The 25,877-nt window shown below is 32.4% G+C and overlaps 1 protein-coding gene across 1 annotated transcript in view; it reads left to right on the forward strand.

The window, feature by feature from the left end:
• LOC144254362 (tRNA-uridine aminocarboxypropyltransferase 2-like) overlaps positions 1–25,211 on the forward strand; it is a 130,804-nt gene extending 105,593 nt beyond the window's left edge. Inside the window, exon 5 of the mRNA XM_077797445.1 lies at positions 25,149–25,211. Coding sequence (XP_077653571.1) covers positions 25,149–25,211 — 63 coding nt within the window. The remainder of the gene's footprint in view (positions 1–25,148) is intronic.
• Positions 25,212–25,877: the final 666 nt, after the last annotated feature.

Here is a 25,877-nt window from a genome sequence, read left to right on the forward strand (position 1 = left end):
TGAAGAGTGAATCCAGTGCTTCACCTGTGCTAGGCAAGGGCTCTACACTGAGCTAGAACCCCAACCCTCAATTCTCATTCTTTTAAATAAGCAACTCATTTTTTAAAAAATGGCATCTTAGATTATGGTATTTAGAGTCATATAAATCTCTTGTAGAAGAGAAGGCAAAACTAGCATACTAGCACTTGAATTATATCCTTGTAAAATTCGTGTGATTTAACTGATATTTAAAAAGTGGTTTTTAAGCTGGGTTTAGTGGCATATACTAGTAGTTCCAGCTGAGGTAGGAAGATTACTTGTTATTTTCTTTAGAGCATTTTCTATTCAAGATCTGTGCCCATTTTTAATCAGGTTGTTTTTTTTGTTGTTGTTGTATCATAGATGTTCTTACATATTTTGTATATAACATTTTATTAGATGTATGATTTGCAAATATTTTCCCCACTCTGTGAATTGTGTTTTCACTCTGTTGATGATGTTCTTTGATACTCAGTTTTAATTTTCATCCTGTCTGATTATATATATTTTTATTTTGTTGCCTGTGCCTTTGGTGTCATACCCAGGAAATTTTTGGAACATCCAAACATCCAGTCTTATGAAGCTTTCCCCTGTTTTTTTTTTCCTTACAGTTTTATACTTTTGGCCCTACATTTAGGTCTTGGATCCATTTTGAATAACTTTTGTTTATTACATTAAATAAGGGCCTGATTTCATTCTTTTACATGTTGTTGAAAAGATTGTTTTGCTCTTTTGTATGGTCTTGGAACCCTTCCTGTAAATCCTTTGACCATATGTTCCAGGGTTTATTTTGGGGTTCTGTATTCTCTTCCACTAGTTTGTATGTAGTGTCTTTATGCCAGTACCATACGTTTGACATAGTTTTGTAGTAAGTTTTGAAATCAAAAAATGTGATTCCAACTTTGTTCTTCTTTTTCAAGATTAGCTTGGCTATTTGGGGTCTCTTGAGAATCCATATGAATTTTAGGATGGATTTTTCTATTTCTGCTAAAACACCATTGGGATTTTAATAGGTATGTTTGAAATTATAGATTGCTTTGGGTAATATTGACATCTCAACAATATTAAGTCTTCCAATCCATGACCATGGGATATTTTTCCTTTTATTGGTATCTTTTTAATTTCTTTCTGCAGTGCATTTTTATTGTCTTAAAGCGTTGTTATGGATGCCAATTATTTATGTGTATTTTTATTTTCTATCAATGTAAGGAATTTTACATAAGAGGAATTAGATTCTTGGGGTTGATCTGCCATCTAGATTTAATCACATGTATTTCTCTGATATGCTTCTGTAGTAGTCAAGAAAGTGGAAGACTAGAGGGGTTATATAATTTAAGGGTACATTGTTAGAAATTGGCAGGTCTAGTTTTGAAGCCACTCTGGCTCCAGAGAGTTCTTAATTAATCTGCAGTTCTGAAAAATTCTCTTGGTAAAAAGAGAAAAAGCAGATAATGTAAATAAATTGATTGAAAACATGTTTAGCTGGAGTACACTTTTTAAATGTATTTTTTAGTTATAGTTGGACACAATACCTTTATTTATTTATTTATTTTTATGTGGTGCTGAAGATTGAATCCAGAGCCTTGCACATGCTAGGCGAGTGCTCTACTGCTGAGCCACAACCCCAGCCCCTGGAGTATATTTTTAAAGAATTGTTCTCCCCCCTCCCTTCACCCCTGCCTTCTATGGAATTCTTTAAAATCTCTCAGAATTATTCTTAGTTTCTTTTTGGTCAGTTACTTTGAGTTAGATTACTTATGCCATTCAATTTTCAACTGAAGGATTATGCATTCTGCCTACATAGTATATAAATCTTTACTTCATACCCTTTATTCTGTTTTGTCAGTCTGCCCACCTTTATTAAAAATGAATTGACACATGACTTTGTTGCAGCAAAGAGTGTGTGTCTGATTCTGTTATCACTCCTGTGTTGCCTTTGAGAAACAGTTCAGTTTGGATGCTTTTGATGATTTTTTTTAAAAAAGAACCACAAAATTTTATAAATGTTACGTTCCCTATAACTGTCCAATATTTTTGATGACGAAACAGAATCTCAGGGGATTTAAGGAGCTTGTTTAGTGTTAAACAGCTAATTAATTTTAAGTGGTAGAAGAAAGTTTTAAGGCATATTGCCTTAAATTTTAGCAATTTTAGATTCATAACTTTCATGCTTGGTTATTCTAAAATGTAGCATATTAAGGCATTTGAGTCCAGGACTATCACTATTCTCTTTTCCAGAACATATACACATACACATGAATGCACCTTATTTAAAGCCAAGTACATTTTATACACTTACTGGTTGTCAGCTAGAGTAGGCTCTGAGGCTATTAAGGTCTAGGAGGAGGAAAGGCCTTGCTTAATTAAGTACATGTGTTGCAAATCAACTTAGAAGTGGTTCTCGTTTTTCAGATTTACTGAACCCTAAACAAATAGGTTATATTATATAATTTATGAAAAAGTAAAAAATTTAGTATTTCCATTTTTAAAATGTTTAATTTAAATCAATGAGATAAAATGAGGATACTTTAAATTTTATTGATGTCCTAGCTTTAAAAACTGAAGCCAAAGTAAGGCAACTCAAGGAGTATTTGTTTTCTTTGAGATTTAATGACTCTTCAATTACTGCTGTGTTTCTTGTATATTTTATTTATATGGGCTGAGGATGTAGCTCAGTGGTAGAGTGTCTGCCTACTATGTACTAGGCTCTGGATTCCATTTCTAGCACTGTTAAAAAATCACTTTTATTTTATTGTACTCTTTAAATATGTATGTATATAGGTTTGATTTTTTAGCTAATATTTTTGTTGTATATTATATAAAATATATATATAAATAATATATATATTTTGGTGGGGGGTGAGGTACTGGGGATTGTACCCAAGGGCACTCAACCACTGAGTTATATCCCCAGCCCTTTTTATATTCTTTTTAGAGACAGGGTCTTGCTAAGTTGCTTAGAGCCTTGCTAAACTGCTGAGGCTGGCTTTGAACTTAGAATCCTACCTCAGCCTCTTGAGTTGCTGGGATTATAGGTGTGTGCCACTGCATAAATAATATTTGGCTGTATACTGTGTTTATAAACAAACCAAAGGGGAAAGTAAAAACAGAAGTACATATTTATGTTATAGTGAGATTGCAATAAATCACAGGTTCAGTCTTAAAGCAGATGAAACCATCTTTATTCACCAACAGTTGAGGTACCAGCTGGTAGAACGAGAAGCAGTCTGCAAGTCTACACTCCTTGACCCCCTCCAGGGGTTAGAGCATACTTTTATTGTCTAAAACCACAAGTAAAGCATGTCAATACATTAATCATAAGTGGCTGTTGCCATGGTTCAAACCCATAAACAAAAAATTATGAAATCTAAAATGATAAGTAAAAGGGGAAGTGGGTCAAAACAATCCTAGTTGAGTACAATTTAAAGAATGGTTACTAATGTCTAGACAAACATTAAACATTCTACACAGTTAGGGTACATTGCACAAGTACAGCGTATAAGAATAGAAGGAACAATTTTGCCATTTCGTACTGTCAGTATGCTATGCTAAGCAACTGTTGGTGGGTACAAAGGCAGGGTTTTCCCATGGGAGAAGCATTTCTTATATGATATGGAGTCTCAGGATAAAACGGAGTCTGTTTGGTCATTGCCCATATTGCCCATAACATTTACATTTGTGATTCTTAAGTTTTTGTACAGTATTATTCATGATTCTCTTATGTTATTTGATAGTGTGTAATATAGGCTATTGACTTAGACTTCTGGACTCATTGCCAAAAAAACATAAAAAACTGAAAATATTTCTTAATAGAAAATTTAAAATTACAGCTCTTCATTTTGTTAAAATTTAAGAGTATTCTTTATTGTATTATTTAGTTTTAAATATTATGCCTCTGTTGGTTGAATTTGACATAAAACAACAAAAGAAAAAGTTTACATCTTCTGCCTAATAGGTGTATAACAAAATTCAAAAGCCTGAGCAATTAAAGTAGTGATGACTTATTTGAAAATTTTTGAAGGTTTTTGACATATAAATGTAAACACAAACACATATATATATATAAATCCTGGAAGTAGGATGTTTTTCCTGAAACAGAGGTATTAAAATTTATATATGAAACTATAGTCTTTAAACTGTAATTGCCACCAAGTTATGACTTTGTTGTTATATCCCTTTCCATTAAAGAGGTTCTCTAGTGCAGTGACACAATGCTTGTAATCCCAGCGGCTTGGGAGGCTGAGGCATGAGGATTGTGAGTTCAAAGCCAGCCTCACCAATTTATTGAGGCCCTAAGCAACTCAGTGAGACCCTCTCTCTAAATAAAATACAAAAATGAGTTGGGGATGTGGCTTAGTGGTTCAGCCCCCTGGTTCACAGTATATTAAAAAAATTCTCTACAATACATAATGAAAATTTCAATGAATATCTTGCATTTTCTTATACAATCTTCTAAACAGAGCTGTATATTTAAATTATAATTGGAACATATAGAACCTTCCTTTTTGGACAGATTCAGCTAAAATTTTTTCCACATTTAATTATTCTAGTTTAAGACTTCTGTTTATCCCAAGAACTAAAATACATTTATATTTTCCAAGTTTTCTTTACTATATTTCAGTGTATTCATGCACAGAGTTTATTAACAAATAATATTTGTATCTCCCAGTGTCTTTTATTCATTAACTAGGTAAAATTTATTCATTATCCTAGGTAAAATAGGATAAATATTTTAACTATTTATGGCATATAATTTATGACCTAAATGTTTCTTATCTTCTCAGATTCAAATACTTGCAAATTCTAATCCTTGGCAATTGACAAGTCTACATTTTATTAGTCCCCAGACATTTGCCTACTTGCTTTATGAGATTCAGGAAAATATTTATTTTCCCTAATTGGGGTGATTTTTGTTTGTAGCCAAAAGGTTACAAAGAAACCTTTTTGCACCTTGTTTACACACTTAATAATGTGGGAAAGGTATCAGAGACATCACTAGAGATTTGAATTAGTGTTAATTCAAATCACTAGAGATTTGTTTTAGTGTTAATATTTTAAAGTAATATTTATTAAACTCCTTTGGTTATTGCTGACATATAATTATTTTTTTTGTATAAGTGAATTCCTTCCCATCTCTGTGTCCTTTTTCCAGTTAAACCATATTTTATTTTGAACAGTCATTTCAATAATTGAAGCATTTAATCAATAGAAGTATTTAATATAGTTGACAGTTATTAAAAGTCTTAGAAGTATCCCAAAGCTATAATGTAAGTGGAAAATAAGCCCTTCTCCACAAAAGTTTGCAGAATAGTATATATAGGATAGTACCATTTAGGTAAAAATCATATTTGCTTTCAGCACAAAATATCTCTGAAAGTATTATTAAATTAAAATATATGTCAGAAGAAAAATACTGTAGGAAAAGATAGGAAATACTATTTAGGCTTCAGAAAACAGTGTCAGTGCATAGATTTAATTGACATTGAAATAGTCCACTTTTCTTCTGGATTTTAATTTTTTGCAGCTTGGTAGAGTGTGAAGTTATACTTTCTTTTAAATTGTATGCCTTTATTCTTATTTTTCACTGATTTCTTATGTAGGTTTAAAAAGAGTTTATTTTGGAACAATTTTATGGAAAAGTTGCAAGGACAGTATGTGGAGTTTCTGTACTTGTCATTTGACTTTCCTTAATATTAACATAGTAAATAGCCATAACGTATTTGTCATAGTTAACAATTTACCATTTGTACAGTATTATTAGCCAAACTGCAGACTTCTTCAGATATCACCAATGTTTCCTGTGAATATCTTTTTTCTGTTCTAGGGCCAGTTCGGTATACCATGTTATTTAGTCGAGTCTCTTTAGTCTCCTCTAATTTTTAACACTTTCATAGTCATTGTTTTTCATGATCCATGTCTTATTTGACTTTAACATTTATGAGAAATCCTAATAAAGTACTTTTTGCTTAATTTGGGTTAATCTGATATAGTTTCAAAATGCCAGTGTTACAAATTTTGATAAAGAATAGAACAGAGGTGAAGTACCCTTCTCATCATACCAGAGTACATGATATCAACTTGTCTCTGGTGTTGTTAACTTGGATCATTTGTTTAAGGTGTTATCTGCTGTTTTTCTCTGAAAATTTACACTTCTATTTCTGATTCATTAGAATCAAATCAGTAAATCGAGCTCACATTGAAGGAAAAGGGAATTAAGATCCATCTTCTGGTAAGAGGACTATCTAAATATATTATGTGGGATTCTCCATAAGGGAGTATCTGAAAGAATCTTCTGTTCTTATTCCAATGTTTAATTATTTATTCTTGTCCACATTGACTCATGGGTATTTGTTTTATTCTTTGGGATATAACCCAAATCTACAATATTTTGTTGCCCACCTTGTTTTAGCTTTGGCCATTGGCAACTCTTTTAGGTTGGTTCCTCTGTCCTTTTAACATGTCCTCCCTCCCTTCCTCCTCCCCCTCCTTCCTTCCTTCCTGGGATTAAACCCAGGGGTGCTTGACCATTTAGCCACATACAAAGCTCTTTTTATTTCTTTTTTTATTTTGAGACAAGGGCTTACTAAGTTGCTGAGACTGACTTTCAACTTGTGATCCTCCTGCCTCAGCCTCCCAAGCTGCTGGGATTTCAGGCTGTGCCACCACACGTGGCTCACATCCTCTTTTTTAAGCACTTCCTTATTTTGTTACTACAACACAGTATAGGCTCATCTGGTATTTTCCTGCCTCAGTCCTAAAATCAGTCAAGGAACACAGGTTCCTTTTATTGATAAATTGTATTTGGAAACCAAGGTATGGGATCTAGGTATGTTTGTTGCTACTTAGGGTATTACTACTTCTAGGTTCACTTAGTTGATAGCTCTGGAAAATATATCAATGTGTGCTGTCCCATGAATACACACATCTTTAATTATTTTGTTATCTAGTTGTGCATATGTATTAAATATTAATGTATTAAGTTAATAAAATTTAAAAATATTGGTATACTAACATTAATTTTTAGTATATTTTAATTAATAGTTACTACACACATGAAGATAAATGAGTTCAATATCTCCAATTCTAATCCAGCACCACAAGGTTCATTTTAGCCTTTCCCCTTTGATATTTTATATCACTTTTAATTATTAAAAGTTTGGTGCTACATAAAATAATACATTACATGATAATCTCTGAAATATAAGCAGAAAAGTATATAAGAAGGAACCTTTTTCTAGCTCTCATTTAAAACAATGTTTTAACACAGACCCATTATAAGATTTTCATGGCATATGTGTATTTAGTTTGTTTCTCTGAGTAGCAGTTTTTTAAAAAAAATATTTATTTTTTAATTGTAGTTGTCAGTACCTTTATTTTACTTATTTATTTTTATGAAATTATTGTTTTATGTATACCAACTTTAATACTCTTTGAAGTATAGGTATGAACAGGAGTCTGAAAGATATCTCTGATTGTAATAGATATTTTTTTCTAAAATAGAATATCATGTAAATTTCAGATGATTATTTTGTAGATTGATAGCACATTAAGAATGAATCAACCCATTCTGTGTTTTTTGTCTATTTAATCTTATCTAGTTTGTCATTAATTATAGTATCACTGTAGAAAGCAGTTCTTTAACATGCATATTTATTTTAAGATTCTTTTGATGTTAAAAATATTTTTAAGCAAATCTTCTTACTGATGTTGGATTTTAGTATTTACATAATGGTTGTTATGGTGAGATTCCTTGCCCTTTCCTTACTTTTCACAGCAGCTCTCATAACACCTGGAAAATCTATTTGGAGCCATGCAGTAGTTTATTATTAAAAGCACTTCTGTGGACCTGTTACTTTGTATACATTTCACCCCTCTAATTATCATGAAGTATCTTAGTTCAGAATCCACTTTCTTGTCTGATGTCATTTTCATAAATATTAAATATTTTTCTGTTGGTATAAATGAAATCCTATTCAAGGATTCTTTTCTCTGTGATCGGGAGAAAAGGATTCAAAGAATTAAAAGGTAAAGCTCCTGCCTTCCTTGTGAATGGAATGTGACTGATTGGCTAGACTGTTTGTTCGCTTGCACGTGTGTTTATTCACCATGTTTATGTCTGCTCCCTTTGTTTGGCACCACAAGTGCAAAGATAGAGAGAAAGTAACATTTCTGTACTTGGAGGAACATGTGGAGCAGAGAGGAAGTAGATAACTGCATGAATATAATTATCAAGCAGTGTTCCAAGAAAAATGATAGTAGGTATTTTGGGAGAAGAGAAATATCACATATCCTGACAGGAGAAATTACAGTATGTTTCTTAAAGAAGGGATATTACCTAAGGAACATGTAAAAGTCACCCAGGGGAAGAGGAGAAAGGAAAGGAAAGAGCACTTACATAAGAAAGGGAGGATACAAGTAAAATCTTGTAGGTGAGAAGGAACAACATGTATAAAAGAAACTATAGGCAGGTCAAGGTCCTTGGGAAATGAGGAGCAAGTAAAGAAATGGCAAGAGAAGAAGCCACGGAGTTGGATAGGACCCAGATTGTAAAGGACTTTTTAATGTGATCTTTGATAATAATTTCTGACATTATATAATGAATAGATCCTTGTCTGGACAGAAACTGTTATAATCTTTTCTGTTTCATTAGCTAATTGCCTTGAATATTCTGTATAATTATGTTTTTGAGCTTTAGTTTCTTAATTTGGAAATAGGAGCAAATATGTATATTAGTCAACTATATATAGTTATTCAACTATATATATAGTTATTCAACTATATATATAGTTATTCAACTATATATTATATATATATATTATTGTATGTGTATATATGTATACACACAAACTATATATATACACACACACATACACATACATTAATCAAATCATTGAAGCTAGTTAAATGGTAGAATATTTATAAAAGGCACAGTACATATTAGGTGCTTTGTAAATGTATAATGTCAGGGCTTTGGATCTGCTTCTCATGTGAAAGTGCCTAAAATTACTTTCTCCTTTCAAACTTCATGTCTTCTAAGTACAATGTACAATAACACAATTACTCCAAACCTTTTTGAAATGAAAATTTCTTTATTAACTTGAAATTATAATCATAGTTGTCCCTCCTGTATGAAGTCTCACACACATAACTACTCACAAAAAATCACAGTAGTTCAGACCTGGGGCTATAGCTCAGTGATAGCGCTCGCATATGTGAGGCACTGGGTTTTATCCGTAGCACCACATAAAAATAAAATAAATAAAGATAATGTGTCCATCTTTAAAAAAATTTACAGTAGTTCTATTAAGAATTTCTTTATACAGTAACTATGTGATTGACTCAAAAGAGTAAAGTACTATTAAATGTATATTTCCTTTTATAGGAAAGGACTTGTTGAATAAGATGTATTTCCCTGTAATTTGGTGCTGGAGTGACTGGAAGAAGTAGGTCACTTCGGTGTGTCTTTGGGGTTATATTTTGTCCCTGAGGAGCAGAGCTCTCTCTTTGATTTCTGTCATGTTCCAAGCTGCTTTTCTCTGCTATTCCCTTTTGCCTAAATGTTCTGCCTCACCTTTGACCCAGAGTTATGTAGATGGCTGACCATAGATGAACCTCTGAAACTGTGAGTTAAAATACTTTTTTCATTCTCTAAGTTGTTCTTGTAGGGTATTTTGATCATAGCAACATTAAGCTGACTAAAACATTGCCCTTAGACATATGAAAAAGAGGCTGAAGCTCAGTCCTAACAATGATAATGCATATTAAAATGCATATTAAATATGGGTTAAAATTATCCAGATACCATTTATAAACTGTCAACTCATCAAAAATCCCAAACAGCATACTCCATTATTAAGCCTGTAGGTAAACATGGGCTTTCATGTATCATTTGAAGGAATACAGAATGTTACAATATTGTTAAGGGTAATTTGATGATATTTAGCAAATACTCATATATATTTCCTCTTTGATGCAGTGATTGCTAGGAATCCAGGGCAAAGATTAATGCAATACTACTTATTGTGGGTTTTTTCCTTTGTAAATAGCAATGACTGTACAAACAATTCATTCATCAAAGGTGGACTGGTGGCATAAACTATAGTATGGTCACATGATCACTTTGTATTTAGTTGCAAAAATGGAATATAAGGAAGAATAACATGTAGATATTTTTAAGAATAAAGGGGAAAGTGTGAGGTGTTAAACAATGTTTATAATATGCTACATTTGGTGTCAAAAAAGGAAAGTGTGTATTATATTCATTTAAGGTTATAGTATATTAAAATTGATGTATATTATAAACAAAATATTCCTCTACATAACATAGTACATAGTAATATAGCTAGTATAACATATGAATACAATATATATATATATATTTCTATATAATATGCATTGTTTATATTTTCATATAAAGCAAGAGAAGGATAAATCCAAAATATTTACTTATGAGTGAGGGAAGGAATAGGTAGAGGGGCAGATGTTGAAGCAAAATTTCTGTAAGCATGTCTTGTTATACATATAGACTGGAACTGTGTAAATATTTTACATGAACAGATAATTATATCAAGAAGAAAAAAATGACAGTCATTAAAAATGAAAGAAAACAATGAACCCAAATACTGCTGTCAAGAACAAAGGTAGTATCAAAACTAATGACATTATATTAAAAAGATACACAAGCCAATTAAAGTGGCCTAGAAGATGGGAGAATCTAAGTATCTAAAATACTAATTTCTGGATCACAACATTTAAAAATGTTTATTATCTGAAACCTGCAAAACATATGCCATGAATTCATGATACTAAAAATGCAAATGATAAATCAAATATTTTTCTTTATTGACATTCATTAGATTGTCAACACATTATTCTGAAAATCTGTAAATACTCTATTCTTTCCCTTTATCTCATCTTTCTTATGGATGACTGTATTTCAGGGTTACTAAATAGTTAATAGGAAAAGGTTTTCTTTATATACAAATTCTAACTAATAAATGTGAGGAAATCTAGACGTAGATAAATTACAGTCTTGCAACTCTGCACTGAAATAATGGTTCTAGGTAGTGATTACTAATGGATGCTAAATGAGTAGATGAGTAGAAACTCTCTGATGGGAAATCAGAATGTTGACATTTAATTAGTGATGCATTTCTATTCCCATTATTGACTGTGGGGTGATGAGATATTGTGTGTCTCATAATGGGATACAATGGAAAATACTGGCATACTATCTTTGAAATAGTTTTACTTAAAAGGAGGAATTGGGCCTTAAGTGTGTGGACCTTATTTATATCATAATTTGAAAAAAGTAATTATAAACATATTTTTGAGACAATTAAGAAATATAAATAAAAATTAGTTATTTGATAATATGAAAGTATATTTAGTAATTCTGTTAAGTATAATAAAGATATGTTATGATTTTAAGTTTTAATCACCTATAGTTCCACATGGAAACGTTTAAGAATAGAATAGCACAAAATTTGTAATTTGGTTTAGCATTTTAAAAAATGGGAGGAGGAGAAAAAGAGAGGATAGACTGAAAAAAATTGGCAAAACGTTGATAATTGTGGTGTCTGAATATTGCAAAAGTACATGATTCATTGTATTATTTTCCTTTTGGGCATATTTGAAAAGTTGAGTTTTTTTTAAATAGTTGAGGAGCCTCTAACATACACAATTTTGAAGAAAACACTGGGAAGACAATCACATATTTCTCCAGAGAAACTATTCTCACCAGCTCCAACAGTCTTAGTGCTGTTAAATCTCTGTTGAAATCAGTAACTTGTATAGGGAAATCTGTTTTTGAAATTATGTAGCTTATCTAACTTCAATTTTCTTTTCTGAAACCCTAAGTAGTTTATCTTTAAATCTTCTTTCTTTCTTTAAATGGCAGAAAAAAAGATCTCATTTTGAAATATCACAAGGCTTTACAATCTCTCTAAGGCCAAACTCTTTCATGTCATATGAATGTTTATTTAGTTTTATATTGCCGCAATAATGCTGTGTATGCACAAAATCAAAGTAGCATATAGCAGTAATTTATTGTGCACACATAGTGGGTCTGTGAGATATCTTTTAGATGAAGTCTGTTGATATTGATTGAGCTTACTCTTATAATTAGCATAGGCTGGCTGGACCACTGATGTGATTCAACTACACTTGCTTCTCATCCTCCTGTAGGTTATACAGGGCATATTCTTGATGAATAACAGAGTAGAAGAGGAAGCAAGCAACTCCAGTTGCTCACTTTTCAAGTGCTTACTCTAGACCTATTTATTCTTGATTACACGATAATAAGGCCCTTCTGTATATCAAATTCAATACCCTGTGAATCATGAAATTTTCTATTCTGGCTGGTGGGAAAAGAAAAATGCTCAGCACTGTGTCTGCCAGTCAGTGTTTAGGTGTTTGCCTCTCATCACTTTAGGTAACTTCAGTATGTAGGTTTCTTAAACAAAAACAAAAGGTTTATAAATTAATTTCATTAAAATTATCTTCTAGATATAAAAAGATGTTAGAGTGAAAAATGTAATTCACAGTGATAAGATATCTATAATACATAAGATATTCTACTAATTAATAAGAAGGTAGAAAACCTAATATTGCAAAAATTGGCAAAATGAATAGTTGCTTATCACCACCCCTCCCACAATGACCACATGGTCGTTGACCACAATGGTGAATGAACATATGACAAGATTCATAAAAGTGTTTGTTAATAGGAAAGTAGAAATAAGCCACCAGATGGCCAAAATAAAACCTCATTTTGTAAAAATATATTAAGTCCTATACATATTAAGACTTTGCATTATATATGTTTACATACATAACATACCAATTATATTTCATTAAAAAGAGAAAAGCAGACTTGGGATATAGCTCAATTGGTAGAGATTTTGCCTTACATGCACAAGGCCCTGGGTTCAATCCCCAGCACCATACACAACACCCCCCCCAAAAAAAAAAAAAAAAGAAAGAAAGAAAGAAAAAGAAAAGAAAAGCTATCAACACATGCACAAATAGGAAGTACAGTCACCTAGTTAGTGGCAGGGTAGAGACTATTATTAAGGTCTCCTAAATTTAAAAAAAAAGTTTTAATGAAAAGAAAAATGTATGCATCCATATTTCTTTGTTAAAAAATAATAAAAATCTCTCCTTGGCTTCACTGGAATGAAAGAAAGAACATTCAGGAGTTTCATAAGCTGAAGAATAATGTAGAAAAAAGAAAAAATACAAAATACCCACAAAGATAATTTTATGACCCAGATTGGCAAAACATTATTAAAAGTCTAATAATATCAAATACAGGAGATGTTATGAAGCAAAGGGAACTCTTTATTCCCTACTAAAAGGCATATAAAATGTTACTACTTTGGAACACAATTTGTCAGTATTTCATGAAGTTGCAGATTTTTATAGACCAGTACTTACCAGTTCTACTCTGAGGCATGTACTTCGGTGATTTTCCTGCACTCCTAGACCAAGATACATGAATTTTTATTACTTTTCTTATAAAAGAAGTAACTTTAAACATCCCAAATATTTCAGGGACTATATAAGAATACTGAGAGACAGAAATGAAAATATATATAGAATACTGCTAAAAAGAGAAGACACAGAAGAATACCTGCTGTTTTTTTAAAAAATAAAGATTAAAAATAGGCAAAATTGAATGATATTTTATGTATGATACCTAAAAGTAAGAGAATTATAAAAAATGTAGAGTAGTGTTTATCTGCTCCCTCTCCCCTTTTCTCTTTCTCTCAATATGTGGAGCATGTAGTAATAAGCATCCTGAGAGTGTCAGTCATTTTGATTTATTCTATTTCTTAAATTAGTTATTAGAGTTTCCAGAGGTATCAGTTTTAGCCTTATACTTCATAACTCAAATATTACCTATTCTTTTTTGTAGATGTTAAAATTTTCATAATTATATTTTAAATTGAAGTGTTAGAAGCATAAATTCCATAAAGTAAATAGTTGTTATCTCTAGATGACTTTTCAACTTTTATGCTATACATTTCTATATCTTGTAAGTCTTTTATAATTAACGCAATTAGGATTTTCATTCATTTTTTTTCATTAACATGCAGGGCGATCAGTAATTCCCTATGGATTCAAGAGTTTCCAAGGGTATTTTCCTATAGCTTCTATAATGCATGTGTAATATTCTTGGCCAAGGTAATCCTGCTGTATTCTCCATAAGCTCACTTTTAACAAAATATTCTATGTTCAAGAGGTCTAGGACCAACCTGCTGCAGTCACACAGAGAGGTACCCAACATGGTTCTTTATGTTGAGAAAAAGAAGTTGTTTATGTTTAGAAAACACAATGATTATAGAAAAGACAGTGATAATTATAGGAATTAAAAGCACAAATACAAAGTTTTCCAATTGTTTTCCACGTAAGGAGGGTGCTAACCTTGAGTTATATGCTATCCTATTAAGCCATCATGTCAGACTTAATACCAAGAATATTATTTTGAAAATCACCAAATATTTACTCTTATTTCAGACTTTGAGATAAGCATCTTTATTTTCATTAGTATCTTAGTAAGTTAAATTAGGATTAATATTTTCTCTATGAATATAATGTGCTTATTCACTTGTACACAATATTATTAAGTAATTCCAAACTATGCATCTTTAGTAAAAATTTATTTTTAAAGTTGTGCAGTAAATATCCTTTGTCAGCAAGATACTTCCTCTTTTTTAAAATAAATTTTTATCATCTACAACAAAATGTAAATATGTTATTGTAAAAATTTGGATAAAATATTACCAACATTTTAATGTTTTAAAGAAGTTTTTCACAATACCTTCATTTTATTTATTTATTTTTATGTGGTGCTGAGAGTTGACCCTATTGCCTCACAAAACAAAACAAAACAAAAAAAACACTACCATGAGGGCTGGGGTTGTAGATCAGTGGTAGAGCATTTGCCTAGCATATGGGCAGTAGGTTCAATCCTCAGCACAACATAAAAATAAATAAATAAATAAATAAATAAATAAATAAATAAATAAATTAAATAAAGGTAGTGTGTCTATCTACAACTAAAAAAACAAAACAAAACAAAAATTCTACCTTGAAATACCATCTTATCTCAGAATAGCTATTTTTTAAAAAGTAAAGGCTGATGAAGTTGTGGAGAAAAAAGGACTCTAATATACTGTCAGTAGGGATGCAAATTACTGTAAGCACTATGGAAAACAGTGTGGAGGTTCCTAATATAAAATAAATAAATAAAACTAAAACACCGTATGATCCAGTATATATGGCATTGGTATAAAAATAGATCTGTAGAAGAGTGGAACAGAATCAGAATCAAAGACCCAGAAATAAATCCAAGCATCTTAGTCAACTGACTCCTTACAGTGATGCCAAATGCCACTTCTGAGTATATGTATATCTGAAAGTAATGAAGTCAGCATACAAAAGACATAATTGCATACACAGTTTTGTTGCAGCAACAGCTAAGATTTGGAATCAGCATAGGTGCCCATCAGCAGATGAATGGGTAAAGAAAATATGACATATATACAAGTGGAGTATTATTCAGCCATAAGTAAGAATGGTATCTTGCCTTTTGCAGGAAAATGATGGAACTGGAAGACATGTTCAGTGAAATTAGCTAGACACATAAAGACAAATATTGCATGTATTCTTTTATGTGGAAACTAAAAGAAAAGAACAACAAAAAAGACAATCTGATAGTAGAAAAGGAACTCTTAAGGTTTGGAAATAGGGTCAAAGGGAGAGAGAAGAAAGAAAGTAGATGATAGGAGAAGGGAGGGGATACATAATCAAAGTTCAGTATATGTTTGTATGGAAATGCCACAGTAAAACTCATTAAGTTGTCTAATGTGTTAATAATAATAATAAAACTTCATATAGAATGTGAAATATCTTAAAAATCTATGAATAATATGTTTGTGATCATATAACTCTGGTGTCCCATCATATCAAATTAATTCTTATTTGATAATCTAGCAAACTTTGGTATCTCCATTTTGATAGAAGAATATCCTCCCTCCCTGGGAGGCTATAATGGTTATAGAAAAACTTTTTGTGTCATTTAGTTTTCTTAGGACTATACATTAAAAAATGTTCCATGTTTATTTCCTTAAGATTTTTTTCTCCTTATGTGTGCTCTAAATTAAATCATAATGTTTAGTAAAGATTACTTATATTCTCAATGTAGATTTTAATAACATGCTAAGTTTGCTTTGATTGAGTTTTTCCAGTATACCAAAAGAAATTGATGAAAAATGTGTGTAAAAAATTAGAATTTATAGAGTAAGAGAAAGCAAGTTTTAAAATATTTCCTGGAAAGAATTAGATAAGGATGACATATTTGTAATTGAACACAGTTCATATTTGGATCATAAATTCTAGCACTTTTAATAGATTCCTTAGCTTAAATAGAAATGTATTTTTTTATTTAATTGAGCAAGTGTTCAGATTTCTAATTCTTGAAGGAATTTGGTACAGTTTGTTAGCCTACATTATAAACTTAATTAGTCCCCCAATAGATAAAAATTATGACTATTACTTGCTTTCCAATTTTCAATTTTCTATGTAAAATTTACTAGTTATTTAAAGTAGCTGTTTATCAATTTTTAAAGTTTTAATTCAGACACAAATCCCTGAACTCTTTAAACAGCCCCTTTTTCCACTTTCATCGTCATAATTCCTTCCCCAATAAAGTCACCAAAAGCCTTAAATTTAGGTATTCATGGCTGGATTTGGCATTGATAATTCATAACTATAGTTATTTGTGACTGTGATCAAAGTTTGTTAGTTTGACATATTTATTGAGTAGCAGCTACTATTTTGGGCACTGTTCTAGACATGAGAACACAGAGTAAGAACAGTAAATAGCCACTGAGATTAGTATGTAATTACAATTACATAGAACTTAATTCCATCTACATTAATTATTTCTCTATTAGACAAGCTTAACATTCTAATACAGGGACACAAAGCCACAGAATCTTTTAAACTATTAGCATGGCTTCTACCCTAAATAACTGTCTCCCCGATTGCTGTATTTAATTTCAGGTCATCATCATCTCTAACCTGGATTTCTGCAAACAGGATTTACATTCTGAAACTGCTATAAATAAGGCATGCTTTAAAATGCAGATTTTATTGAGGTTGGAGATTCAGGAAGAAGTCTCTAGCATTTGAGAACTGAAGAATAAATAGTAGGTATCCAGGCAAAATGCAGGATAAAAAAACTTGTAGACCACTACCCTTAATCTGAATGGTATGTAGTAAGGGACTGAGAAGAATGTGGTATTGATAAAATGGATGAATAATAAACCATGATTTGTTAAAAATTTTTCTATATTATCTTAGTGATAACTTTTCTTGTAATTAATTCTTTCTATAAATAAAGGTGGAGGTAACACACTACTATTTTGAGTAAGTATATAGTAGAATTTTTATTTAAATAATTTCAAAAGATGAATGATAATCTTTACAAAAATTCAGTTTTAATTTGAAATCAGAATCCCTCTGTCACTGAATGGAAAAGAATTCCCTGTAATTTAGTAAGAACTTTTTTTATCTCACATATTTTTCCACATTCTTTTTACTCTCTATTGTGGTTATCAGTGTGTCAGGGTGGCAGTTCCTCAGTCGCTAAAAATTAATTCATTTATCAAATTCAATATCTGGCATTTTTCATACTGGAAAGTTGATGGAACTATGCCATCTTTCAGAGGGGGGAATATATTGTATGTCTTTAATGGTTAATAAAATTAAATAAAATTAAATTTAATTAATAAAATTAAATTTCACAACTTTATATTTTATAAATATAAAGCATAATTTATTTTTCAAACATTTTCAGCTCTAAGAAAGAAGGCTTATTATATATTTGAGTTCTAAAACTTTATTAACCAATCAGCTTCTATTTATATCCCGGCACTCTGTTGCAATGAGAAGAAGATAGTATTTCATGCTCACAATGTGACTAATTATTGTTCTTTAAATAATAATGAAATATATTTTTATGTATTTAAACTTGACTTTGTGCATACATTTTCTTCCATTTTGCTGAATGAAGGAGGGTGGAAAAAACATGTAGGGGCTGGTATTGTGGCTCAGTGGTAGAGAACTTGCCTAGCATGTGTAAGGCACTGGGTTTGATTCTCAGCACTGCATATAAAATAAAATAAATAAAATAAAGGTCCATCAACAACTAAAAAAAAAATGTAAAAAATCCATAAGAATCACATGCGAGATTTAATCAGAGCCCTATTAAATGTTCAATTGACTGATGGGAACTCAAGAGAATCCAAGAATTTTAAAACCTGTAGGAATCTTAAGGATTCAGAGGGGAACATATTTATAATTTCATATGTTAGGAAAATTAAACCCTGAAAAATAAGTAATCTATCCAAAATCACACAGCTGATTACAGACAATTATCTTCTCTTTGCATTTGATTTTAGTGTTTTGCATAGTTGAAAAAACTTCTAATTGGAAGGCACATTTATTTAGCTAATACTTATGAGAATTTCTTTTCTTTTCTTTTTGTACTGGGGATTGAACCCAGGGGTACTTAACCACTGAGCCACATTCCTAACCCTTTTTATATTTTCTTTAGAGACAGGGTCTCACTAAGTTGCCTAAGGCCTCGATATGTTGTTGAGCCTGGCTTTGAACTCGCAATCCTCCTGCCTCAGCCTCCCCAACTCCTGAGATTACAGGTGTACACCACTGCTCCCAGCTGCTTATAAGAATTTCTAAAAATGTGTTATTAGATCTGCATAAAAATACATGTTGAGTAAGAAATACTTAAAGAGTTAACATTCTTGTAGCCACTGTTCAGGTCAAGAAAAAGAACATTGCTGAAATGTTATACATTCCTAAAAGGCTCCTTTTGCCACCATAAGTTATATCTATCCATCTCACTAGTAGTTCTCTTATTCCTATATCCTGACCTTTATTGTAATCTTTTTTTTTAAAAATAAATTAGTGTTTTCTATTTTGTTAAGAAATTCATTCTTATCTCAAGTTAATAACCTCATAATCTTTTTATGCTATATTTTAAAAGTTTCAGTTTTATTTTATTTTTTTTGGATTTTAATACTATTTTATTTTCTTTGTTGGTTATACAGATTTCTTTTTTTTTAAATTGGTTGTTCAAAACATTACAAAGCTCTTGACATATCATATTTCATACATTAGATTCAAGTGGGTTATGAACTCCCATTTTTACCCCAAATACAGAGTGCAGAATCACATCGGTTACACATCCACATTTTTACATAATGCCCTATTAGTAACTGTTGTATTCTGCTACCTTTCCTATCCTCTACTATCCCCCCCTCCCCTCCCCTCCCATCTTCTCTCTCTACCCCATCTACTATAATTCATTTCTCTCCTTGTTTATTTTCCCATTCCCCTCACAACCTCTTATATGTAATATTGTATAGCAATGAGGGTCTCCCTTCATTTCCATGCAATTTCCCTTTTCTTTCCCTTTCCCTCCCACCTCATGTCTCTGTTTAATGTTAATCTTTTCTTCCTGCTCTTCCTCCCTGTTCTGTTCTTAGTTGCTCTCATTATATCAAAGAAGACATTTGGTATTTGTTTTTTAGGGATTGGCTAGCTTCACTAAGCATAATCTGCTCTAGTGCCATCCATTTCCCTGCAAATTCCATGATTTTGTCACTTTTTAGTGCTGTGTAATGCTCCATGGTGTATAAATGCCACATTTTTTTATCCATTCATCTACTGAAGGGCATCTGGGTTGGCTCCACAGTCTAGCTATTGTGAATTGTGCTGCTATGAACATCGATGTGGCAGTATCTCTGTAGTACGCTCTTTTAAGGTCTTCAGAGAATAGTCCGAGAAGGGCAATAGCTGGGTCAAATGGTGGTTCCATTCCCAGCTTTCCCAGGAATCTCCATACTGCTTTCCAAATTGGCTGCACCAATTTTCAGTCCCACCAGCAATGTACAAGAGTACCCTTTTCTCCACATCCTCGCCAGCACTTGTTGTTGTTTGACTTCATAATAAGCTGCCAATCTTACTGGAGTGAGATGGTATCCTAGGGTGGTTTTGATTTGCATTTCTCTGACTGCTAGAGATGGTGAGCATTTTTTCATGTACTTGTTGATTAATTGTATGTCCACCTCTGAGAAGTGTCTGTTCAGGTCCTTGGCCCATTTGTTGATTGGGTTATTTGCTATCTTATTGTCTAATTTTTTGAGTTCTTTGTATACTCTAGATATTAGGGCTCTATCTGAAGTGTGAGGAGTAAAAATTTGTTCCCAGGATGTAGGCTCCCTATTTACCTCTATTATTGTTTCTCTTGCTGAGAAAAAACTTTTTAGTTTAAGTAAGTCCCATTTGTTGAATCTTGTTATTAACTCTTGTGCTATGGGTGTCTTGTTAAGGAATTTGGAGCCTGACCCCACAATATGTAGATCGGAGCCAACTTTTTCTTCTATCAGACGCAGAGTCTCTGATTTAATATCAAGGTCCTTGATCCATTTTGAGTTAACTTTTGTGCATGGCGAGAGGAGGGGATTCAGTTTCATTTTGTTGCATATGGATTTCCAGTTTTCCCAGCTCCATTTGTTGAAGATGCTATCCTTCCTCCATTGTATGCTTTTAGCCCCTTTATCAAATATAAGATAGTTGTAACTTTGTGGATTAGTCTCTCTGTCCTCTATTCTGTACCATTGGTCCACCTGCCTGTTTTGGTACCAGTACCATGCTGTTTTTGTTACCATTGCTCTGTAATATAGTTTGAAATCTGGTATCGCTCTACTGCCTAATTCACACTTCCTGCTTAGAATTGCTTTTGCTATTCTGGGTCTTTCATTTTTCCATATGAATTTCATGATTGCTTTATCTATTTCTACAAGAAATGCCTTTGGGATTTTGATTGGCATTGTATTAAACCTATAGAGAACTTTTGGTAATATTGCCATTTTGATGATAGTTCTGTCTATCCATGAACAGGGTATATTTTTCCATCTTCTAAGATCTTCTTCTACTCCTCTCTTTAGGGTTCTGTAGTTTTCATTGTAGAAATCTTTCACCTCTTTTGTTAGGTTGATTCCCAAGTATTTTATTTTTTTTTGCGGATATTGTGAATGGAGTTTTTTCCTCATTTCCATTTGAGAAGTTTTGTCGCTGATATACAGAAATACCTTTGATTTATGCGTGTTGATTTTATATCCTGCCACTTTGCTGAATTCATTTATTAGTTCTAGTAGTTTTTTTGGGTCTTCTAGGTATAGAATCATGTCTACCGCAAATAGTGATAATTTATGTTTTTCTTTTCCTATTTTTATGCCTTTAATTCCTTTCGTCTGTCTAATTGCTCTGGCCAGTGTTTTGAGAACTATATTGAATAGAAATGGTGATAGAGGGCATCCCTGTCTTGTTCCAGATTTTAGAGGGAATACCCATCTGGTACTGGGCTTTTCTTGGTTGGTAGTCTTTTGATTGCTTCTTCTATTTCATCCATTGATATTGGTCTGTTCAAATTGTGTGTATCCTCCTGACTCAGTCTGGGCAAATCAGATGACTTAAGAAATTTATCTATGTGTTCACTATCTTCTATTTTATTGGAATATAGGTTTTCAAAATAATTTCTAATTGTCTTCTGTATTTCTGTAGCATCTGTTGTGATATTGCCTTTTTCATCTCATATGCTATTAATTTGAGTTCTCTCTCTTCTTCTCTTCGTTAGCATGGCTAAGGGTCTGTTGATCTTATTTATTTTTTCGAAGAACCAACTTTTAGTTTTGTTAATTTTTTCAATAGTTTCTTTTGTTTCAATTTCATTGATTTCTGCTCTGATTTTAATTATCTCTTGCCTTCTGCTACATTTGCTGTTGTTTTGCTCTTCCTTTTCTAGGGTTTTGAGATGAAGTGTAAGCTCATTTTTTTGTTGGTTTTTCCTTTTTATGAGGAATGACCTCCAAGCGATGAATTTCCCTCTTAAAACTGCTTTCATTGTGTCCCATAGATTCTGATATGTTGTGTCTGTATTTTCATTTATCTCTAAGAATTTTTTGATTTCCTCCTGTATGTCTTCTGTAACCCATTGATCATTCAGTAACATATTGTTCATTTTCCATGTGATGTAGGATTTTTCCTTCCTTCTTTTGTCATTGATTTCCAGTTTCATTCCATTATGATCAGATAAAATGCATGGTATTATCTCCACTCCTTTATATTTACTGAGGGTTGCCCTATGGCATAATATATGGTCTATTTTTGAGAAGGATCCATGTGCTGCTGAGAAAAAAGTATATCCACTTGATGATGGTTGATATATTCTATATATGTCAGTTAAGTCTAGGTTATTGATTGTGATATTGAGTTCTATAGTTTCTTTATTCAACTTTTGTTTGGAGGATCTGTCCAATGGTGAGAGAGGTGTGTTGAAGTCACCCATAATTATTGTGTTGTGGTCTATGTGATTCTTGAACTTGAGGAGAATTTGTTTTATGAACATCGCAGCACCATTATTTGGTGCATAAATATTGATAATTGTTATATCTTGTTGGTGAATGGTTCCTTTTAACAGTATATAATGTCCTTCCTTATCCCTTTTGATTAACTTAGTCTTGAAGTCAATTTTATTCGATATGAGGATGGCCACCCCTGCTTGCTTGCGAGGACCATGTGTGTGGTATATTTTTTCCCATCTTCAGCCTTCAGCCTGTGTATGTCTTTTCCAATCAGATGTGTCTCCTGGAGGTAGCAAATTGTTGGATTTGTTTTTTAAATCCATGTTACCAGCCTATGTTGCTTTATTGGAGAGTTTAAGCCATTAACATTTAGAGTTACTATTGATATATGGTTTGTACTTCCATCCATGTTTGATTATTTATCTTTTTTTAACAATTTAGTTTGTTTCTCTATGATTAGCTTTCCCCCCACCCTCTGTCTTTACCGAGGCACTTCCCACTGATGGTTTTGGTTATTGTTTTTCATTTCTTCCTCGTGTAGTGTTTTGCTCAAGACACTTTGCAATGCTGGTTTTCTGGCTGCAAATTCTTTTAGCTTTTGTTTATCATGAAAGATTTTTATTTCGTTGTCGTATCTGAAGCTTAATTTTGCTGGATACAGAATTCTTGGTTGGCATCCATTGTCTTTCAGTGTTTGAAATACGTTGTTCCAGGATCTTCTTGCTTTTGGCGTCTGTGATGAAAAATCTGTTGTTAACCTTATTGGTTTACCCCTGAATGTAATCTGTCTCCTTTCTCTTGTAGCTTTTAATATTTTCTCTTTGTTCTGTTTATTGGATATCTTCATAACAATGTTTCTTGGCGTTGGTCTACTATGATTTTGTGTGCTCGGTGTCCTGTATGCATCTACAATTTGTATATCTGTCTCCTTTTTTATTTCTGGACAGTTTTCTGTAATTATTTCATTCAGCAGGTTACTCATTCCCTTGGTTTGAATCTATACCTTCCTCTATCCCGATGACTCTTAAGTTTGGTATTTTATGTTATCCCATTTCTCTTGGATGTTTTTCTCATGATTTTTTACCAGCCTTTCTGAGTTGGCTAGACTCTTTTCAAGATGATATATTTTGTCTTCATTATCTGACGTTCTGGCTTCTACTTGCTCCACTCTGTTAGTGATACCCTCATTTGAGTTTTTAATTTGGTTTATAGTTTTCTTCATTTCTAGAATTATTGTTTGATTTTTTTTATAATCTCTATCTCCTGATAAAGATGCTTAACTTCTTCTTTTATCTGTTTATGTAATTCATTTTCAATGTGTTCTTTCACTGTTTGAATTTGCTATCTCGTATCCTCTTTAAGGTTCCATTCCATCTGTCTAAGGTATTCCTTGAGTTCTTTATGTGACCATTTTTCTGATGACTCTAGGTCCTCCTGAATATTTAGGCTGTCCTGCATTGTTTGTACTAATTTTCTTCCTTGCTTTTTCATGCTGCTCATGTTACTTCTTGTTCTGTTTTACTGCTGAGTTACTGTTTACTCCTATAAATTTATTTGATGCTCTCGCCGCTGGTTTCAATGAAGTTATCTCCTCCACCGCGTTCTGGTGATGTCAGTTCTCTTCCTTGGTGGTATCCCATGCAAATGGTGACAGTTCGTTCCCTTTGCCGGGTTACCAATGCAACGGTGGGTCCTGACTGTCTCTCCCAAGCCCCGTTTCAATCCTGTGGCCACTGCCTATGAAGGTTCGGTTGGCATTTACCTCCATAAGTCCAGAAGGGCTGACCAGTTGTTTCAGCGGGATCGTTAGTGCTGAGTCACAGCAGTTTGGCTGCTAGAAGCAGGCAAACAGGAGCTTGAATGCAGCCGATCTGGGCTCGGTGTGTGTTCTGAGAGGCCCAGACTGTTCGCCCCAGATCCACATCAGCTCAGCATTGCCTAGTGATCCTGAGCAAACAGCATTTAGACAGTTTACGACTCCCTATGCCCGCACAGCTGAAGAGGTCAGAGACTTGATCTCTCCGCGCCCGCCGCCATGTTGGATCTCCAAAGTTTCAGTTTTATATTTGTCTTTAATCTACTCACAACTGAGTTTTTTGTTTGGTATGAGCCAAGTCCAGTTTCACCCTCCCCTTTGTATGGCTGCCCAGTTGTTTCAGCACTTACTGAAAAAGCCACTGAAAAGTGTTATCTCCATCATTCATCATTTGTGCATATATGTGAAAATTTACTTCTGTGCTTTAAATGCTATTCTAACTGTACAAGTTCCATGGTATCTTAATTAGTTGCTTTATAATAAGTCTAACTGGTGGGAAAAATCCTACTGTTTTTCTTCAAGGTTATCTTGATATTTTTGTACTTTTCTTTAACATAATTTCAGAATCAGCTTCATAAAATTCTGAAAAAATATTTTTTGAGATTCTTATTGAGCTTCCATTAACTAGTAGAGCAAATTTCAAGACTGTATAATATTGTGTTTATTCCATGAATATTTTATATGTTTCCTTTTATTTATGTTTTCTATAAAAATGTTTAGTAAATAACAAACCATTGGTGTGAGTTTAGATTGGTGCTGCCATCATGGTAAGCAGTATTGAAGTTTCTCAATAAATTAAAAATAAAATTACAAATGTCCCAGCAATCCCATTTATGGGTCATTTCCCATGTCCAAAGGAAATGAATCACCACATCATCAAGATATCTGCAGTCCCATGTTTGTTACATCATGCAAAATAATCAAGATATGGAAACAACCCATGTGTCTGTCAGCAGTCAAAGGCATAAAGAAACAGTGGTATGCACATACAATGGAATATTATTCAGCTGAGAAAAGTACACAATTTTGCCATTTGCCATAACATGAATTAGTCTGGAGGATATTATGCAAAGTAAAAGAAGCCAGACATAGAAAGAAAAGTATTATGTGATCTCACAGATCTTTGGAATCTTTAAAATATTAAATATATAGGTAGAGAATTAAATGGTTTTATTCAGGTTGGGATGGGGGTGTAGGAATTTGGGAGATGTAGGTAAGAGTAAACCAAGAGGCAGATATGTAATTCTAGAAATTCCAGAAATCTAAGATACAATATGAAGACCACAAATTGTACTGTATGTGGAATTCATGTTGAGTAGATTTTATCTGCTTTTGCCACAAAAACAAAACAAAAACAAAAAAGAGTAACTGAAATGATGAATATGTTCATTTGTTTCACTATAATAGCCCTTTTTACTATCTCTCTGTGTCTCATAATAGCATATTGAATACTTTAAGTGTATACAGTAAAATTTATTAGAAAAATATAGGCCATAATTATTGAGAAAGACATGAAGGCTTTTGCAATTTTACATACTTGGTTCAGTTGTAAATGAAGTCAAACTATTTGTTATCAATAAGCACAG

The sequence above is a fragment of the Urocitellus parryii genome, chromosome 1 (assembly GCF_045843805.1).
Source record: "Urocitellus parryii isolate mUroPar1 chromosome 1, mUroPar1.hap1, whole genome shotgun sequence".
Lineage (NCBI taxonomy): Eukaryota > Metazoa > Chordata > Mammalia > Rodentia > Sciuridae > Urocitellus > Urocitellus parryii.